At 44.6% G+C, this 17912-nt stretch overlaps 1 protein-coding gene across 1 annotated transcript; it reads left to right on the top strand.

The window, feature by feature from the left end:
* Positions 1-699: 699 nt before the first annotated feature.
* LOC139550887 (Krueppel-like factor 6) lies at positions 700-5974 on the top strand. The gene is made up of 4 exons (XM_071362123.1): positions 700-1045; positions 2566-3139; positions 4143-4266; positions 4486-5974. Exons 1-4 carry the CDS (start codon positions 944-946, stop codon positions 4535-4537), a joined length of 852 nt encoding a protein of 283 aa, XP_071218224.1. The 5' UTR covers positions 700-943; the 3' UTR covers positions 4538-5974.
* Positions 5975-17912: the final 11938 nt, after the last annotated feature.

The following is a 17912-nucleotide window of genomic DNA, read 5'->3' as shown; positions in this document are numbered from 1 at the left end:
AACGCAAAGGAATCATACCTACTACCCAGTGACTTTCCATGGCCCCCTTACACACGAACACACACACATTATGTGGCGCGCTCTGTCCATGGTGCTGATACAGCGCAGCGGAGATACAGATTTTGCGCCAACCTGTCACTCAATCACTTGAACTTTTTGTTATTATTTTATAGGGACATCAAATTAAAACTGAGGTGGTACGACTTTCAACTGAGGGGGCTAAGTCCCCTTTTGCCCCCCCGGAGCCGGCCCGGAAACAACCCTTGAGACAACCAACCATGTGTCCCCTATTGTATTTAGGAAACTAATGCATAAGGATGGTTAATATATAAATTCAAACCCAAGCATAAATGTTAAGATATTATTCTATTTCCCAACTCGTGCGTGCCATAATAATAGTAAACTGTAAGCAATACTGCTGCTCAGAGGGTAGACTGAACCCATACTCGGCCGATAGAGACGTGGTTCTTCGCTGTAGTAAGCGGTGAACACTTTATATAGCGCTCTAAAAATAGAGCCCACATGGTCCAATGGAAATGAAGGAGACTTAGGTCGACTCACCAACCAAATCACAGAAGATGGTCAAGGTAGGCGGGTGTTACACTTTGGCGCACCCATTGGTCGGCATCACGACAGCGTAATGCAATCACGTGGGGGGAAGGCCGTCTGTAAGACATTGCATAGTGAAGTTTACAGAGCGTCGACGGACTTTCAGCGAGTTCACTGTTTGCTATTAGAGCAAGCAAGGAAGATCGCTCTAGGAAGAACACTTGCGCTATCACTGCTGTAAGGCGATAAACATACCTACTATCCCCAACTGCTTTTCTACAGCATATTATATATGCAAATACATCGAAGTCGCAAGTTTTCTTGAAAAAGAAAACAAGACAATTGAACTACCTTGATTTTTGGTTGTAATTGCAGCGGCATCTATAGGAGTGAGATGGATGTTATTCCTATGTGCAGCATCTTTCAGGAGCTCCAGATAGTACATGACACCGGATACTTTTCAGCTTTACCATCTCTTGAGGAGTACTGGCAGCAGGTATTTATATATGATCATTTATGAATAGTCCTATTTTGATATAGAAAACACTCTAAAATGAATGAAAAAGAATGCTTATGTATATACATCGACATAAACTAGTCCGCAAACCCAGGTTGCTGTCAGTGGACCTGCAAGCTGTCAGGAATGCAGAACGTGACTAAGTGATGCAGAACAACAAAAAAGTTGAGCTATTGGATTGAACTTGTAGCACATTCTTGACACATTGTTTAATTTACGTAAGACTGTTATTGAACGTGCATGCATGTTGCAATTATATCCATTAGTTACAATGTAATAGCCTAATCGAATGAATGAACCAAGACTCAACATTGTTTATATTCCGTTCTGTAGACGGATTATGCCGTTCATTCTAGTGAAGAGAGTTGTTGTGTGTATGTGTGTACGCGCGTGTGTTAGAGAGCAAGAGAAACGATCGTATTCGGGAATTACCGGAGAGGAGTAGCCTATGTGCGTCTTTTTCAACAGATTTTGTTCAAAATTCCCACTAACTCGCAGTCATTTTATAAGAATTACATAATAGTCGAGAAACTAGGTTTGCTTTTTTGAGGGTAATTTAAATAAATAGGCTACACTACACATAGTTTCCCTTGGATATGCGGGCTTGGGGCCAAGTTCCCTCTCCATGCCCTGAGGCATTCAAAGCTCGCCAGAGATGCATTCTGCCCTATTGAAAATAAATGTTTGCAATGAATACAAAGTATTGCCTTACTAATAACGTTTTTATGTTCGCCAGAAATATATTACAAAACAACTTACCCTGTAATGAATATTGGGTTTAATTTGTATTCTATACCCATTATAGTTTGGAATTAATTATTTGGAATGCTAGATGCATGTCATAGTTTTTAATATACTGTAGTTAGCGTCCACTCTCTGATTGTCAAGCTTTCAGGAAGTGTCCTTTACTTCCTTTTTAGAAGCCTAAAATAACTCTTGCAGTATGAAACTCTTGCAGTATTCATACATAAAGCTTTTTGTGGACCTGCTTGAACCAGACCTACCTCCTCCATTCCCTTGTGTGCTATGTTATTTCTAGCTATGCCACTGGATGCATTATTAAATCCAACTTATGCTGAATAATTGAAACATTTAAAATATCTACAAGCACTTCCCTAACCACCAGGGGGGCTCTGTAGCATATGTAAATATAATCACTGCGCATGACGACGGCTATGTCGTGGAAAGAGCACGCCACCAACTGAGGAAGTGTGTTTACATGTAACCTTCCTTGATCTAATCTACTTCTCAAAAGGTAACCTATTCCCTATATAGTGCACTACTTTTGACCAGAGCCCTATGGGCTATGGGCCCTTGTCAAAAGTAGTGCACTATAAAGGGAATAGGGTGCCATTTGGGAAGCAGCAGCCTTAGAGTCTCGGAGGACACCCATTACATCCACTCCACTGCCCTCAGAATAGTACATTGTGTATATGTACCGTATACTGTGGGTAGTTTTTATTCCTACATCCTGTACTCATTATTTTCTCCTTCATCAGACATGTCTGGAATTGGAGCGGTACCTCCAGAGCGAGCCCTACGTCTCGGCCACAGACATCAAGTTTGAGACGAGTCAAGAGGATCTCTGGAGCAAACTGATCCTGGCCTGCGGGGACAAGGCCGAGTCCGACCCAAAGATCCACACTCACATTAAGGAGGAGGACAATCAAGAGGCCAACAGCTTTAACTCCGATGCCAGCAGTGAGGCGTCTGACAGCTCCGAGGAGCTCTCCCCTCCCCTCGACTTCACCTCCAACCCACTGAGTGACATTATGGGAGAGGGAGAGGACCTGAGTTCCATGGTTATCAGCACTCCGCCATCTTCTCCTGAGGTGAACAAGGAGGCCCCCTCCATATCCTCCCAGGTGTGGAGCGGTATACAGACAGTGATGCACTCGCCTGGGAAAATACGGACAGGGGGCATTGGTGGACGAATGGTGGAGAGGGGAAGCTTAGCCAATGGGGAGGCTTCTCCAGACGGGAGGAGGCGTGTCCACAGGTGTCATTTCAACGGATGCCGAAAGGTTTACACGAAAAGTTCCCACTTGAAAGCACACCAGCGTACACATACAGGTAAATAGTTGATTGTGTACAGGTAAACTGCATAACCCCACAGCACCTCCTCCCTAATAAGTGTATACTGTATATGTATAGAAAAAAGCAGAAGCTCTGAGCTATCCGACCAGACCCGAGTCTTAGTAGTAATATCATACAGGTAAAGCAAGCTAGTCCAAAGAGTGGAGGTGGGTGTTGTTACCCACATACTAATGCTGCTGTCACAGCAGAGAGGCCTTGGGAAAGACATCCAGACCAGCTGGTTATGATATCATCAGTGTTCTGAATCTGCAGGCATTTACTTTACAAAGAACATTCAGAAGATGATTCCGTTTCGGGAGGGACTAAATTTAAACCTCATCAAACAATTACATTTTAATATGTTTACAAGAGAGTCTTGGTTCTTTTTGTTATTTTCATGAAATTTCTCTCTACATTCTTGGGATAGTTCGCTAGTACGTAGTGTCTAAACTGTGACCTAATTCACACAGTAGCAGCAGTGACTTCACGTTGAATGGGGGAGTGGCGACATAACAACCTTTTGTGGGCATGGCCTAACCAGCCACAGAGGATGTGGACTGGATCTTGAAAACAGATCACATTTCACAATGGGAAAAGAAAACGACTGAATCATTTACATTTAAAGTGCGGTGTGAATTTTACATGTACTGTTATTCGTTACTGAGTTGTGAGCAGTTTCCCTCGTCACCTCTGACCTCGCCTTGCCAAGCTGTTTACAGCTGTCTTGCACATTAGCAAGGCTCCACATTCCAAGCAAACTGTTACCAGAGCTAATGGAATTTTCACCATTAGAAATCCCCTACATTTATCCCTTCTCACCCAGCCACTTCATAAGCACTATGTCTGCTTATTCAACTACTTTTAAACAGTATACCACAGCTCATATTTACAAGTTGTAGTACTCTATCTTCTAATATGTAGCACTTATAGTATGTTATGTCTATTTCTAATTTGGAAACAATGTAGCACAGCAATAAAATCATTTGTTTTCTGTTTGCAGGTGAGAAGCCTTACAGGTGCTCATGGGAAGGCTGCGAGTGGCGTTTTGCACGGAGTGATGAGCTAACCAGACACTTCAGGAAGCACACTGGGGCAAAGCCATTTAAATGCAGTCACTGTGACAGGTAAGAGAAGTGTTTAGTGATGGATGTATCTATTGTTTGTTTTCATTATTTTATTGAAGAAGATTGTAAAGGTCATGAACACTTGAATGTTTGGGCAACTAAAGGTAAATCCATGCACCTGAAATACTGACTTAGGGGACTTGAATATCAATGCTGTTATATTAGTCTTTTATCTCTTCTAAAAACGCTGTGCCTGATATGCTCTCTTTCTCCTCGCAGGTGTTTCTCTCGTTCGGACCATTTGGCGCTTCACATGAAGAGACACATCTAAGCGGTGGGCCCCAGGGCAGAGGAGAGCAGAGCGGTGTTGAGGGATGGTCCTGACAGTCTCCTAACCTGTCTGTGGGGAGGCTGCAGTGCCCTGAGAGCGGAGGAAGGCGAGCGAGGGGAGCGTGCTCCAGTGAAAAGCATGCAGGCCATTTTTGCACCATACTTAGTGCCTCCAAGACCTCTCAGAGGAAAGAGCTCTGAAAGGTCGACACATTCTGAAAAATATCACGAAAACCACCATGGATGAAGGAGAATTATGAAATTCACTAGAGAGAGAAGAAAGAAAATGTCTGAGAGGACAAGAAAGAACGTTTTTTTCTCTGTATGGTGTCTGATGCTTTGCGGAGTTAGTTCCTGGTTTGAAAATATGCAGTGGTACTACTCCAATAAACGTGTGTTGTTTTCTGTGAGCATGTGGACTGACTGACTGTGAGCCTGCTGTCAGACTGTCTGGGACTGGGTGCCTGTCTTAGAATGCCTGTGACTGGGTGCCTGTATAAGAATGCCTGTAACTGGGTGCCTGCCTGTGGATGTACGACTCCTGAGTGGATGGCTTGTGTTGTGACCTGAATGGCATTGAAGGGATGATGAGTTTTTGACTGAGGTTTTATTGTCTCGTGGTCATGAATGAATGCAAGCAAAGGAGTTGTTGTGCTCTTGTGTGGAGCTTTGGTTGAGTCTAGGCTGGGTTTGGCAGTGTGTGTGCGTCCCAGCCGTCAGTTTTGAGGTTTGAGAGAGAGCACCACCATCCGAACTGCGGTGGTACATGCTCCTAAACGAGGTTTGGGGAGGGGAGGGGGGTTGATGTTTGGTGCAGCTATTAAATGTGCAATGTATTAAGTAGCTTGTCTCAAAGTACATGCTACAAAGCTAATTTGTTGTCCATTGTGTAAGCTCAGTATCTAAAGGCTGTACACAACATTGATATATCATTATACCAGAAGTTGCATGATCTTGGGTTTGTTTGTCACTCGATTAGGCCTACTTATAACACAGGCAAATCCCAATAATGAGCAGCTATGCATCCATTTTACTCCGTAGATACCACAGTATTGTACAGAAACATAAAGCAGTGATGTATTTGTTTCCTTCTTTTCTTTTTTATGTTTGGAGATACCACTATTGCTTGGCAACTGTGTTGATCATGGGATAGTTTTATTTATATTCAGTTTAATAACTAATTTCTTTATTTTTGTCCTCTTGCTCTTCTCTTTTTTCTATATCTGTAAATACACTGTGACCTTAATGATGCCTTATGTAAGTGGCCTTGTCCAGATAAATAGATCACTCACGGGGGGGGGGGGGGGGGTTAAATGCGGTAGTGTGTGATTGAATAGCTTTATTAAGGCTCCGATTCATATGGTTGCACCTTTTGCCCTTTGTCTAGAAATGATGGTTGGTCTGAAGACTCTTGAATAAAAGTTAAGCTTTATACTTATTGACATTTCTGTGTTTCATTTGTCAACATACATACTGTATCTATCGATTCAGACAAAAATCCTGTTTTGAAAATTATCCTTGATCTGAGACAGAATTGTAGAAGCACTTCAAACAATTCAAATTTAAAAGGTTTACTACTGTGTAGTAGTATAATGTGGTACGTTATGCACTTCAAATGGAATGTGTGACCGTGAATTACTTTCGAAAGTACAGATTCTATTGGTTGGTTATGGGGTTGAGATCTCGTGACATGTGATCTGCTCGGCCACCAAGGCCATGATAAATTAAGAGTTATTACAAATAACCCATTCTGGTCAGGCCATGGCATGTTTGTTGAACTGTTAAATGCTTACCTGACATGAGTGCTCTCAAACTGACAGTGGATGTGGATGCTTATTTCTTACTGACCTGTATGGACTGCCTTGTTTTAACCCTATACCATTGTACAGTACCGGTGATCTGGTCAACAGCGCTGTCGAAAGGTCCCCTTTTAAAATATACATTGTGGATACCGAAACCATGCAAAAGATGTATGTGTTGTTTAAAAATATAGTTTTTGTAAAGAAGCTTATATTTTCCAGGGTACAGGACCCCAGTGTACATTTCTAAGAAAAACAATAAAGACAAGACTACCGATTTAACTTGGGTGAGTATTAATGGCCCAATAAACTGAAAACAAATGACATATTGTTCACTTCTACAGTGTCAGAGAAGGATTGCATTTTTTTTTGCTTGAATTGGGAATGATTCAGCAGAGAGAAATGAAAAACTCTGATTGTTGAAGGGATTACACACTGAACAGCTTTTTGTAATCAAAATCAAAAACAGCAGTTTTGTCAGCCTATATTACTTCAGCCAATGTTAGGTGTTGGACAAGCCACATATTACTATGTTATGTAACCCACCCAATCTTTAACTAAAGAGTATCTTTATTGAAGAAAAAAAAAGAAATTATTATGTTTGATTTTTGTTTGATTTATGGCATAACGTTTCTTTAATTTTTATTGTTTTGTAAAATATTTATCTCTATATGAATGTATTTTTATTGGAATAATGATTAAAAAAATGTGATCAAACCTTTTTGTGTTTTTGCTTCTTGCATCCTCATACTGGGATCTAACATAGGACAGTGATATTAACATACTCCTTCAGATTCCTGTCATTTTCATCGCATCCACATCACTTCACAGACGGGTGGGTTGTTTAAATGTCAATTGAAAACATAAACAAATTTGCGCAATAAGCACTTGTTGTCCCTCAAATACATTGTTACAATTGTTCGTTAGCTAGCCTAATTATAGCCATATTAACATAGACGTCTCCGGAAACATGGGAACATTGCCTTTAAACGGTGCATAGCTGAAAAGGAGCATTTGGATTGAATTCGGACCTTAGTTGAGACTGAGCTGCATACAGTAACATTTACATTTTATATTTTTGTCATTCAGCAGCTGTTCTTATCCAGAATGATTTACAGTAGCAATTAGTGTTAAGTGCCTTGCTCAAGGGCACATCGACAGATTTGTCACCTTGTCAGCTCGGTTACTGGCCCAACCTCTATAACCGCTAGGCTACCTGCAGCCCATCATAAATATGATCAATGTTATCCTCTTAATGTGAAGACATACAGTAGCAGGTTACAACAAATACCAGTATGCCATACAGCATTGCGGATAGCAATGGTTCAGTATGTTCTCATTTCATTATCATGCAGATTATAGCACATAGAATTAGAATGGTCAGAGGTTCCAAGCCCCTTCTACTCATTATATTTCTATGTCATAGCATTTCAACACGTCATTGTGCTCTAACACTAGCAAAACAGCACATTCTTATGCACATCAAACCAGATCTTCCCAGTCAAGGTCTACTAGTACAACGAGAACATCCACCACAGGCCCCTGCCTGGTTTCAACAGACATACAGATACACCTCCCCCACCCATCACATCACAGCTCATCTCATATGACCAGGGGGTTAGGGGGCGCATTTTAAAACTGGAGTAAACTGAAAGGTCATTGACCCAGCATGAGGATGGTAGACCATCAACTCAGTGGTATCGTAAAGACCTCCAGACGGTTCACATTCAAACACACAGACAAAGCGGAATGGGGGGAACAAGGGGAATGGGCATCGAGACCTGCTGCTCTAGCTGATTATATGGAAATCTACATTTACCTCCAAATGTTTGGCTGCGTCATAAATAACACCCTTTTCCCAACAAAGTGCACTACTTTTGACCTTTGGGCTCGGGTCAAAAGTACTATATAGGGGATAGGGTGCCATTTAGGACGCAACCTACAGTTGAAGAAGGAAGTTTACACACACCTTAGTCAAGTTTACATACACCTTCCCTGTCATAGGTCAGTTAGGATCACCACTTTATTTTAAGAATGTGAAATGTCAGAATAATAGAAGAGAGAATGATTTATTTCAGCTTTAATTTCTTTCATCATATTCCCAGTGGGTCAAAAGTTTACATACACTCAATTAGTATTTGGTAGCATTGCCGTTAAATTGTTTAACTTTGGTCAAACGTTTCGGCTAGCCTTCCACAAGCTTCCCACAATAAGTTGGGTGAATTTTGGCCCATTCCTCCTGACAGAGCTGGTGTAACTGAGTCAGGTTTGTAGGCCTCCTTGCTCGCACATGCTTTTTCAGTTCTGCCCACAAAGTTTCTATAGGATTGAGGTCAGGGCTTTGTGGTGGCCACTCCAATACCTTGACTTTGTTGTCCTTAAGCCATTTTGCCACAACTTTGGAAGTATGCTTGGGGTCATTGTCCAGTTGGAAGACCCATTTGCGACCAAGCTTTAACTTCCTGACTGATGTCTTGAGATGTTGCTTCAATATATCCACATAATTTTTCATCCACATAATTTTTCATCCTCATGATGCCATCTATTTTGTGAAGTGCAACAGTCCCTCCTGCAGCAAAGCACCTCCACAACATGATGCTGCCACCCCTGTGCTTCATGGTTGGGATGGTGTTCATCGTCTTACAAGCATCCCCCTTTTTCCTCCAAACATAACAATGGTTATTATGGCCAAACAGTTCTATTTTTGTTTCATCAGACCAGAGGACATTTCTCCAAAAAGTACCATATTTGTCCCCATCTGCAGTTGCAAACCATAGTCTGGCTTTTTTATGGCATATTTGGAGCAGTGGCTTCTTCCTTGCTGAGCGGCCTTTCAGGTTATGTCCATATAGGACTCGTTTTACTGTGGATATAGATACTTTTGTACCTGTTTCCTCCAGCATCTTCACAAGGTCTTTGCTGTTGTTCTGGGATTGATTTGCACTTTTCGCACCAAAGTACGTTCATCTCTAGGAGACAGAACACATCTCCTTCCTGGGCGGTATGACAACTGCGTGTTCCCATGGTGTTTATACTTGCGTACTATTGTTTGTACAGATGAACGTGGTACCTTCAGGCGTTTGGAAATTGCTCCCAAGGATGAACCAGACTTGTGGAGGTCTACAATTTATTTTCTGAGGTCTTGGCTGATTTCTTTTGATTTTCCCATGATGTCAAGCAAAGAGGCACTGAGTTTGAAGGTAGGCCTTTAAATACATCCACAGGTGCACCTCCAATTGACTCAACTGATGTCAATTAGCCTAACAGAAGCTTCTAAAGCTATGACATCATTTTCTGGAGTTTTCCAAGCTGTTTAAAAGCACTGTCAACTTAGTGTATGTAAACTTCTGACCCACTGGAATTGTGATACAGTGAAGTGTAAGTGAAATAATCTGTCTGTAAACAATTGTTGGGAAAATTACTTGTGTCATGCACAAAGTAGATGTCCTAACTGACTTGCCAAAACTATAGTTTGTTAACAAGACATTTGTGGAGTGGTTGAAAAACGAGTTTTAATGACAACAACCTAAGTGTATATAAACTTCCGACTTCAACTGTATATTTTCCTTTAATTGTTTGTTTGGACTGAGACGTTACACGGTTAGAAAGCACATGGTGCAAATTATATGTTTACATCACGTTTATTGCAAACATCATTAAAGTCATCCATTACATTGGTACCTCTCTGCACTTCACAACACCGTCTTGTGGCTCTTCGCTCTTTCTCTGAGGGCTGAACGTCATGGTTTAATTCACCACTCTGTGTACAGGCTACAGGCAGTGGGCCAATGGGGGTTGAGGTTGGGTTCAGGCCAGACCCGGGTTCAAATACAATTTGAAATCTTTCAAATGCTTTGGAAAATTTGCTCTAGTCTTCCTGGAGTGCCAGGTAGGCGGTGTTTGCACTTTTGACAATTTTCTATTGATTCCATTGCACAGGCAACCTCAATCAATCACAAATACAGTATTTGAACCCAGGTCTGGTTCAGGGCCTGTGATTGGTCTGATGTATGGACATTTCTCAGCTGTGGCTGAGCCCTCTGGTTCCCCCCGGTCCTCCTCTCCTCTGATGTACAGCAGCTCATTACAACGGCCTGATAAAAGGGCCCATTCTCCATTCACACTCACATCGCACTTTGAACTCCAGAGGAATCTCCCTACGTCTCTGTATAAATACACCATGACAGCGCAATACACAAGGGGTGGAACAGTGGCAAAGGTACCCACAGGACAAACAGAATAATATTAGTCTGAGGAGAGATTAAATAGCATTAATACAACAAAATAATTCTAAACACACCTTTAGTTTACAAAGTTAAACAGATGTATTTTTTCTTCATAATAAGCAGGAGCACTATGGGCACTGGTCAAAAGTAATGAACTAAATAGGAAATAGGGTGCCATTTGAGATGCAACCTACTGTCTTACATAACTGAACCCATAGCAGCCGCATCGGAGAACAGCAGGCAGTATTTGTCTCTACCAGTTTCGCACAGTGTGATAGACTGCACTGGATCGCTCAATGATGCCACAAAGGTTTGATTAGTGTGGTTGAATGTTAGGGATGCAGGGAAGAATAAATGGTGGTGTAGTCAGCAAGCCTGGTGTTTTATAGTGTAGGCTGCGATGTTGGATGAAAACAGATCACTGCAGAGTTTTTGTGGATTAAACATCCACATGAAAATATTTCAACAGCCATTACAGACTTATTATACAGATACACTGTACAAAAATATAAACGCAACATGCAACAATTTACAGTATTACAGTATATGTAAGGAAATCAGTCAATTGAAATGAATGCATTAGGCCAAAATCTTTCAGCTAAATATGTGTATGTGACCAAAAACATTTATTTGATTTTGATTTGATTTGATTATCCCGCCACAGTATCTCTTTGTGTTCGTCGTCCATAGCTTATGCCTGCCCATACCATAACCCCACCGCCACCATGGGTCACTCTGTTCACAACGTTGACATCGGCAAACCGCTCGCCCACACATCTGCCTGGTATAGTTGAAACCAGGGTTCTTCCGTGAAGAGCCCACTGAAGAAAGTTACGACGCCAAACTACAGTCAGGTAAAGACCCTGGTGAGGACAACAAGCATGCAGGTGAGCTTCCCTGAGACAGTTTCTGACAGTTTGTGCAGAAATTCTTTGGTTGTGCAAACCCCCAGTTTCATCAGCTGTCCGGGTGGCTGGTCTCAGACGATCCCACAGATGAAGAAGCCGGATGTGGAGGTCCTGCGCTGGAGTGGTTACACACAATCTGCGATTGTGAGGCTGGTTGGACGTAAGTCCAAATTCTCTAAAATGACGTTGGAAGCGGCTTTTAGTAGAGAAATGAACATTCAAGTCTCTGTCAACAGCTCTGGTGGACATGCCTGCAGTCAGCATGACAAATGTACGCTCCCTCAAAACTTGAGACATCTGTGGCATAGTGTTGTTTGACAAAACTACACATTTTAGAGTGGCCTTTTATTGTGTCCAGCACAAGGTGCTTAAGGTGTTTAAGGTGTTTAATCAGCTTCTTGATATCCCACACCTGTCAGGTGGATGGATTATATTGGCAGAGGAACATGCTCACTAACAGAAAATTTGAGAGAAATAAGATTTTTGTGCCTATGGAACATTTCTGGGATGTTTTATTTCAGCTCATGAAACATGGGACCAGCACTTTGCCTATTTATATGTTTGTTCAGTATAGATGTAAAGGAATAGCAGTTGTGTTGAGGTGCACACACATAGTGCCACTGCATTATTTTTGTTGAACATATGGGTTTGATACGTACAGTGACGGAAAGAGAGAGAATAAGATCGATTCTGTCATAATGAGATTGAATAAAATATCTCCATTATTTGACAACTTGTGCCAAGTTAAGAACTTCATTGTGTTACATAAAAAGGCAGTTTGAACTTAACTTGTGGGGGCATAGATTATCGAACGGCTGTAAAGTAATTTTCTATTTAAAATAGAAAATCCATCACCACCTTTTTTTCTGGTAGGCTAGCTAACTCTATTTGACTCAATTTGAATGTATCTGTCACCATGACAACTACTTGCTTTTGACTTGTCATGCCTGTGGGAGGTTTCACACAGCTTTTTCTAATTTCACAGTATGTGAATTTCTCCGTTCAGTAATTAGAATCCCATCCATTCTCATTTTATATGTCCAGAAAGTGTTGATAAATATACAAGCTCAAAATGTCCACATCCCCCCCTCTGTTTCTCTTACACACACACAAACACACACAAAGCCTGAGTAAAAGGCTCAAAATCCAATTATCTGGAAGGATGAGCTGAGATCTTTTTTTAACTCTACCTCTAAACAAAAAGGGAGAGGAATAGGAAGTAGCCTAGTACCACTTCCCTTGCTCCTTTAAATGGCAAAAAGGTCTTAAGTGGTAACACTTGACTTGGTAACACAGAGCCAGGATATGTCCGTTTGTCAGTTGGCCCAAAATGCCACTGAGTAGTTCAAAAGCTGCCAATGTTCTCGGGCATGTGATGTCACCCCAGATGCCTGCAGCTTTACTCGACTGTCTATGGTCTGGTGATAAGTTAGAGGTTAGTGACTGGTTTTTCCAGAAAGCTCCAGGTCAGAGATGACACATGAAAGAGATAGAATTCATTATTCATGCAGACATTTCCATGTCTCTGGGCTCTGGTCTGCTGTGGCTACTCTCTTCACCTCTACCAAGCTGTCCAAACTGGCTGGACCAAAAAGTCACATTATATAAAGTCTGATTGCAGTGCCAGTGATTCAAAAAATGTAAATTGAAAATGAACACTATTGGTTAGCAATCACATAGACATATCCATATATAGTATATACATATGTATGGAAGGTGGTACTAGATACCAACATTTAAATATAAAGTACTACAATACAGCTCAGAATGCACTAAGGGCCACCAGGAATGAAAATAATCGCAGCAGGGTTATTCAGTACATTATCAGAGCTTTCTGTTCTGTTTAAAACAATATATATATATTTTTATTTAACCTTTATTTAACCAGGTAGGCTAGTTGAGAACAAGTTCTCATTTACAACTGCGACCTGGCCAAGATAAAGCAAAGCAGTGTGACACAAACAACAACACAGAGTTACACATGGAATAAACAAGCGTACAGTCAATAACACAATAGAAAAAAAAGTATGTCTATATACAGTGCGTGAAAATGGCGTGAGGAGGTAAGGCAATACATAGGTCATAGTAGCAAGTAATTACAATTTAGCAAATGAACACTGGAGTGATAGATGTGCAGATGATGATGTGCAAGTAGAAATACTGGTGTGCAAAAGAGCAGAAAAGTAAATAAAAACAATATGGGGATAAGGTAGGTAGGATGGGCTATTTACAGATGGGCTATGTACAGCTGCAGCAATTGGTTAGCTGCTCGGATAGCTGATGTTTAAAGTTAGTGAGGGATATATAAGTCTCCAGCTTCAGCGATTTTTGCAATTCGTTTCAGTCATTGGCAGCAGAGAACTGGAAGGAAAGGCGGCCAAAGGAGGTGTTGGCTTTGGGGATGACAAGTGAGATTTACCTGCTGGAGCGCGTGCTACGGGTGAGTGTTGTTATCGTGACCAGTGAGCTGAGATAAGGAGGAGCTTTACCTAGCAAAGATGTGTCTGCCCTTGTAAGGTTGTGTTCCTTGTTGTCTATGCCCCTAATTTTTATCTCATGCACTCACTGTAGCACATTGCAATAGTTTTTTTATGAAAAACATATTGTTCCCTGTGTCTGGGGCAGTTTATGTTGAGCACCCAGTGTCGAGTGGGGTGGCCGAGGTTCTCCGTATTTCATTAAATGAACATTATTATTGAATCCTCTGTTTGCCTGCGCCTGACTTCGTACTCCAACACCCAGCCGTTACAGAATCCCGCACCAATTAAATGGAGTCAGCAGGAGCAGCGGCCAACCCTCTCCCATCGATGGAGGAACGGGTGCTCCACCATACCACCGTTCTCCACCGTATCGGATCGGCTATGGATTCAATGATGGAGAGAATGGACCGATGGGAGAGGAGTGGTCTCCTCTCTCCACCTTCGGCTCCCCCAGCTCAGGACTCTCCATCCCCCGGCTCCAGCGCTCTCCGTCTTACACTCCCGAGGGATTATGATGGAGCGGCGGCGGGGTGCCAGGGGTTCTTATTCCAACTGGAACTGTACCTGGCCACCGTAAGACCCACTCCCTCGGGAGCGGAGAGGGTGAGTGTCCTCGTCTCCCGCCTCACGGGTCGTGCTCTGGAGTGGGCGAACGCAGTCTGGAATGGCCCAGACTCAGCGAAGGAGCACTACCCAGAGTTTACCCACCGTTTTCGTGCCGTGTTTGACCACCCTCCAGAGGGCCGAGCGGCGGGAGAACGACTATTCCATCTCAGTCAGGAGAAGAGGAGCGCCCAGGATTACGCGCTGGAGTTCCGGACCCTGGCAGCAGGATCTGGGTGGAACGACAGGGCCCTTATTGACCACTACCGGTGTAGTCTCCGGGAGGACGTCCACAGGGAGCTAGCGTGTCGGGACACCACTCTTTCCCTGGATGAGCTGATTGACATGTCCATCCGACTGGACAATCTGCTGGCTGCCCGCAGGCGTTCGGAGAGGGTCCTGTGCGTTCCACCACCCAGCACCTCCGCTCCCATTCCGATGGAGTTGGGAGGGGCCGTGCCGAGGGGTACCGGAGGAGGAGGCTCCCCCTGCACCAGCTGGGGTCGGAGAGGACACACGGCCGATCGGTGCTGGGGGGGTCCGTCTGGGAGTTGAGATGGCAGGCGGAACGCTTCTCGATCACCCCAGGTGAGTCAGCACCAAACTCACCCAGAACCCCCTGTTGGTCACATGTTTTTCCTCTTCCCAGCATAGGGCGCTAGTCGATTCAGGCGCAGCTGGGAACTTTATGGATCGCGGACTCGCTCTTAAGTTAGGTGTTCCGCTTGTGCCGATAGATTCTCCCTTTCCCGTGCACTCCCTAGATAGCCGGCCATTAGGGTCAGGGGTGGTCAGGGAGACCACGGTTCCCCTGGACATGGTGACGCAGGGGAATCATAAGGAGCGTATCAGTCTTTATATTATTGATTCGCCTGCGTTTCCAGTGGTGCTAGGGATTCCCTGGCTGGCCCGGCACAATCCTAAAATTTCGTGGAGACAGGGGGTTCTCCAGGGGTGGTCAGAGGAGTGTTCTGGGAGGTGTCTGGGAGTTTCCATCGGTGCCACGTCGGTGGAAAGTCCAGACCAGGGTCCCACGGTGTGCATTCCCCCCGAGTATGCCGATTTGGCAATCGCTTTCAGTAAAAAGAAAGCGACTAAATTACCACCTCATCGACCGGGAAGGGATTGTGCGATAGATCTCCAGGGAAACGCTGCGCTTCCCAAGAGTCACGTGTACCCATTGTCCAAAGAGGAGACGTTGGCTATGGAGACATATGTCACTGAGTCTCTGGGACAGGGGTACATTCGGTCCTCCATCTCACCCGTCTCCTCGAGTTTCTTTTTTGTGAAGAAAAAGGAGGGATGTTTGCGTCCGTGTATTGATTATAGAGGTCTAAATGCCATCACAGTGGGGTTTAGTTACCCACTACCTCTCATCGCTACGGCAGTGGAATCATTTCACGGAGCGCAGTTCTTCACAAAACTGGATCTCAGGGGCGCGTATAGTCTGGTGCGTATTCGGAAGGGAGACGAGTGGAAAACCGCATTTAGTACCACATCGGGCCATTATGAGTACTGCGTCATGCCGTATGGGTTAAAAAATGCTCCAGCCGTTTTCCAATCCTTTGTAGACGACATTCTCAGAGACCTGCACTGGCAGGGAGTGGTTGTTTATATCGATGACATTCTGATCTACTCAGCCACTCACGCCGCGCATGTGTCTCTGGTACGCAAGGTGCTTGGTAGACTGCTGGAGCATGACCTATATGTCAAGGCTGAGAAGTGTGTGTTCTCCAAACGAGCCGTCTCCTTTCTGGGTTATCACATTTCCACCTCGGGGGTGATGATGGAGGGTGACCGCATTAAGGCCGTGCGTAATTGGCCGACTCCGACCACGGTAAAAGAGGTGCAGCGGTTTTTGGGTTTTGCCAACTACTACCGGATGTTTATCCGGGGTTTTGGCCAGGTAGCAGCTCCCATTACCTCACTGCTGAAGGGGGGTCCGGTGCGGTTGCAGTGGTCAGCAAAAGCGGACGGAGCTTTCAACAGGTTGAAGGCGCTGTTCATGGATGCGCCCGTGTTGGTGTATCCGGACCCCTCTCTAGCATTCATAGTGGAGGTGGACGCGTCCGAGGCTTGGGTGGGTGCCGTGCTATCACAGCGCTCAGGTACGCCACCAAAACTCCACCCCTGCGCTTTCTTCTCGAGGAAGCTCAGCCCAGCGGAGCGTAACTATGATGTGGGGGACCGGGAGTTGTTAGCGGTGGTCAGTGCTCTGAAGGTGTGGAGACACTGGCTTGAGGGGGCTAAGCACCCCTTTCTCATCAGGACAGACCACCAGAATCTGGAGTATATTCGGGCAGCTAGGAGACTGAACCCACGTCAGGCAAGGTGGGCCGCTCCAAAGAGACCTGGAGGGCCGTCCAAGAATCCCTCCAACAAGCTAGTGGACGGCAGAAAAGGAGTGCTGACCGCCACCGCAGTGAGGCCCCCGTGTTTGTACCGGGGGACAGGGTCTGGCTCTCGACCCGAAACCTGCCCCTCCGCTTTCCCTGCCGTAAGCTGGGTCCGCAGTGTGTAGGGCCCTTCAAAGTCCTGAGGAGAATAAACGAGGTGTGTTATCGATTACAACTCCCTTCCTATTATCGTATTAACCCCTCGTTTCATGTGTCTCTCCTCAGGCCGGTGGTAGCTGGTCCCCTGCAGGACGGTAAGGTGCCGGAGGTCCCTCCTCCCCCTCTGGACATCGAGGGGTCCCCGGCGTACACGATACGGGCCATTCTGGACTCGAGACGCCGGGTGAGAGGCCTGCAGTACCTCGTGGACTGGGAGAGGTACGGTCCGGAGGAGAGGTGCTGGGTACCGGTGGGGGACATTTTGGATCTGTGCCTCGTCCTCCGGGTCGACCTCGAGGCCGGTGTCGGCGCGCTGCGGGAGCCGCGCGTCAGGGGGGGGTACTGTCACGACTCCGACCGAGGCAGGCTCTCCTTCCCGTTCGGGTGGCGCTCGGCGGTCGTCGTCACCGGCCTATTAGCTGCCACTGATCCTTTTCTCCCCCTCCTTATGTGTTTATTGGTTACACCTGTTTTGTGTTTATTCTAATTAGTTGGGCTTTATTAGTCCAGGGTGTCCAGGGTGTCTGGGTCCAGGGTGTCTGGGATGATGATGTTGATGTGAGCCATGACCAGCCTTTCAAAGCATTTCATGGCTGCAGATGTGAGTGCTACAGGGCGATAGTAATTTAGACAGGTTACCTTGGCGTTCTTGGGCACATGGACTATGGTGGTCTGCTTGAAAGATTTAGGTATTACATACTTCTCAATGACATCAGATGAATCTTGGAACATATTCCAGTCTGTGCTAGCAAAACAGTCCTGTGGCTATATCTTCTGTAGCTTTATCAGACCACTTCCGTATTGA

Source organism: Salvelinus alpinus, chromosome 23, assembly GCF_045679555.1.
Source record: "Salvelinus alpinus chromosome 23, SLU_Salpinus.1, whole genome shotgun sequence".
NCBI lineage: Eukaryota > Metazoa > Chordata > Actinopteri > Salmoniformes > Salmonidae > Salvelinus > Salvelinus alpinus.
Note: the sequence above shows the minus strand (reverse complement) of the source record. Positions and strands in the feature narration are given on the sequence as shown.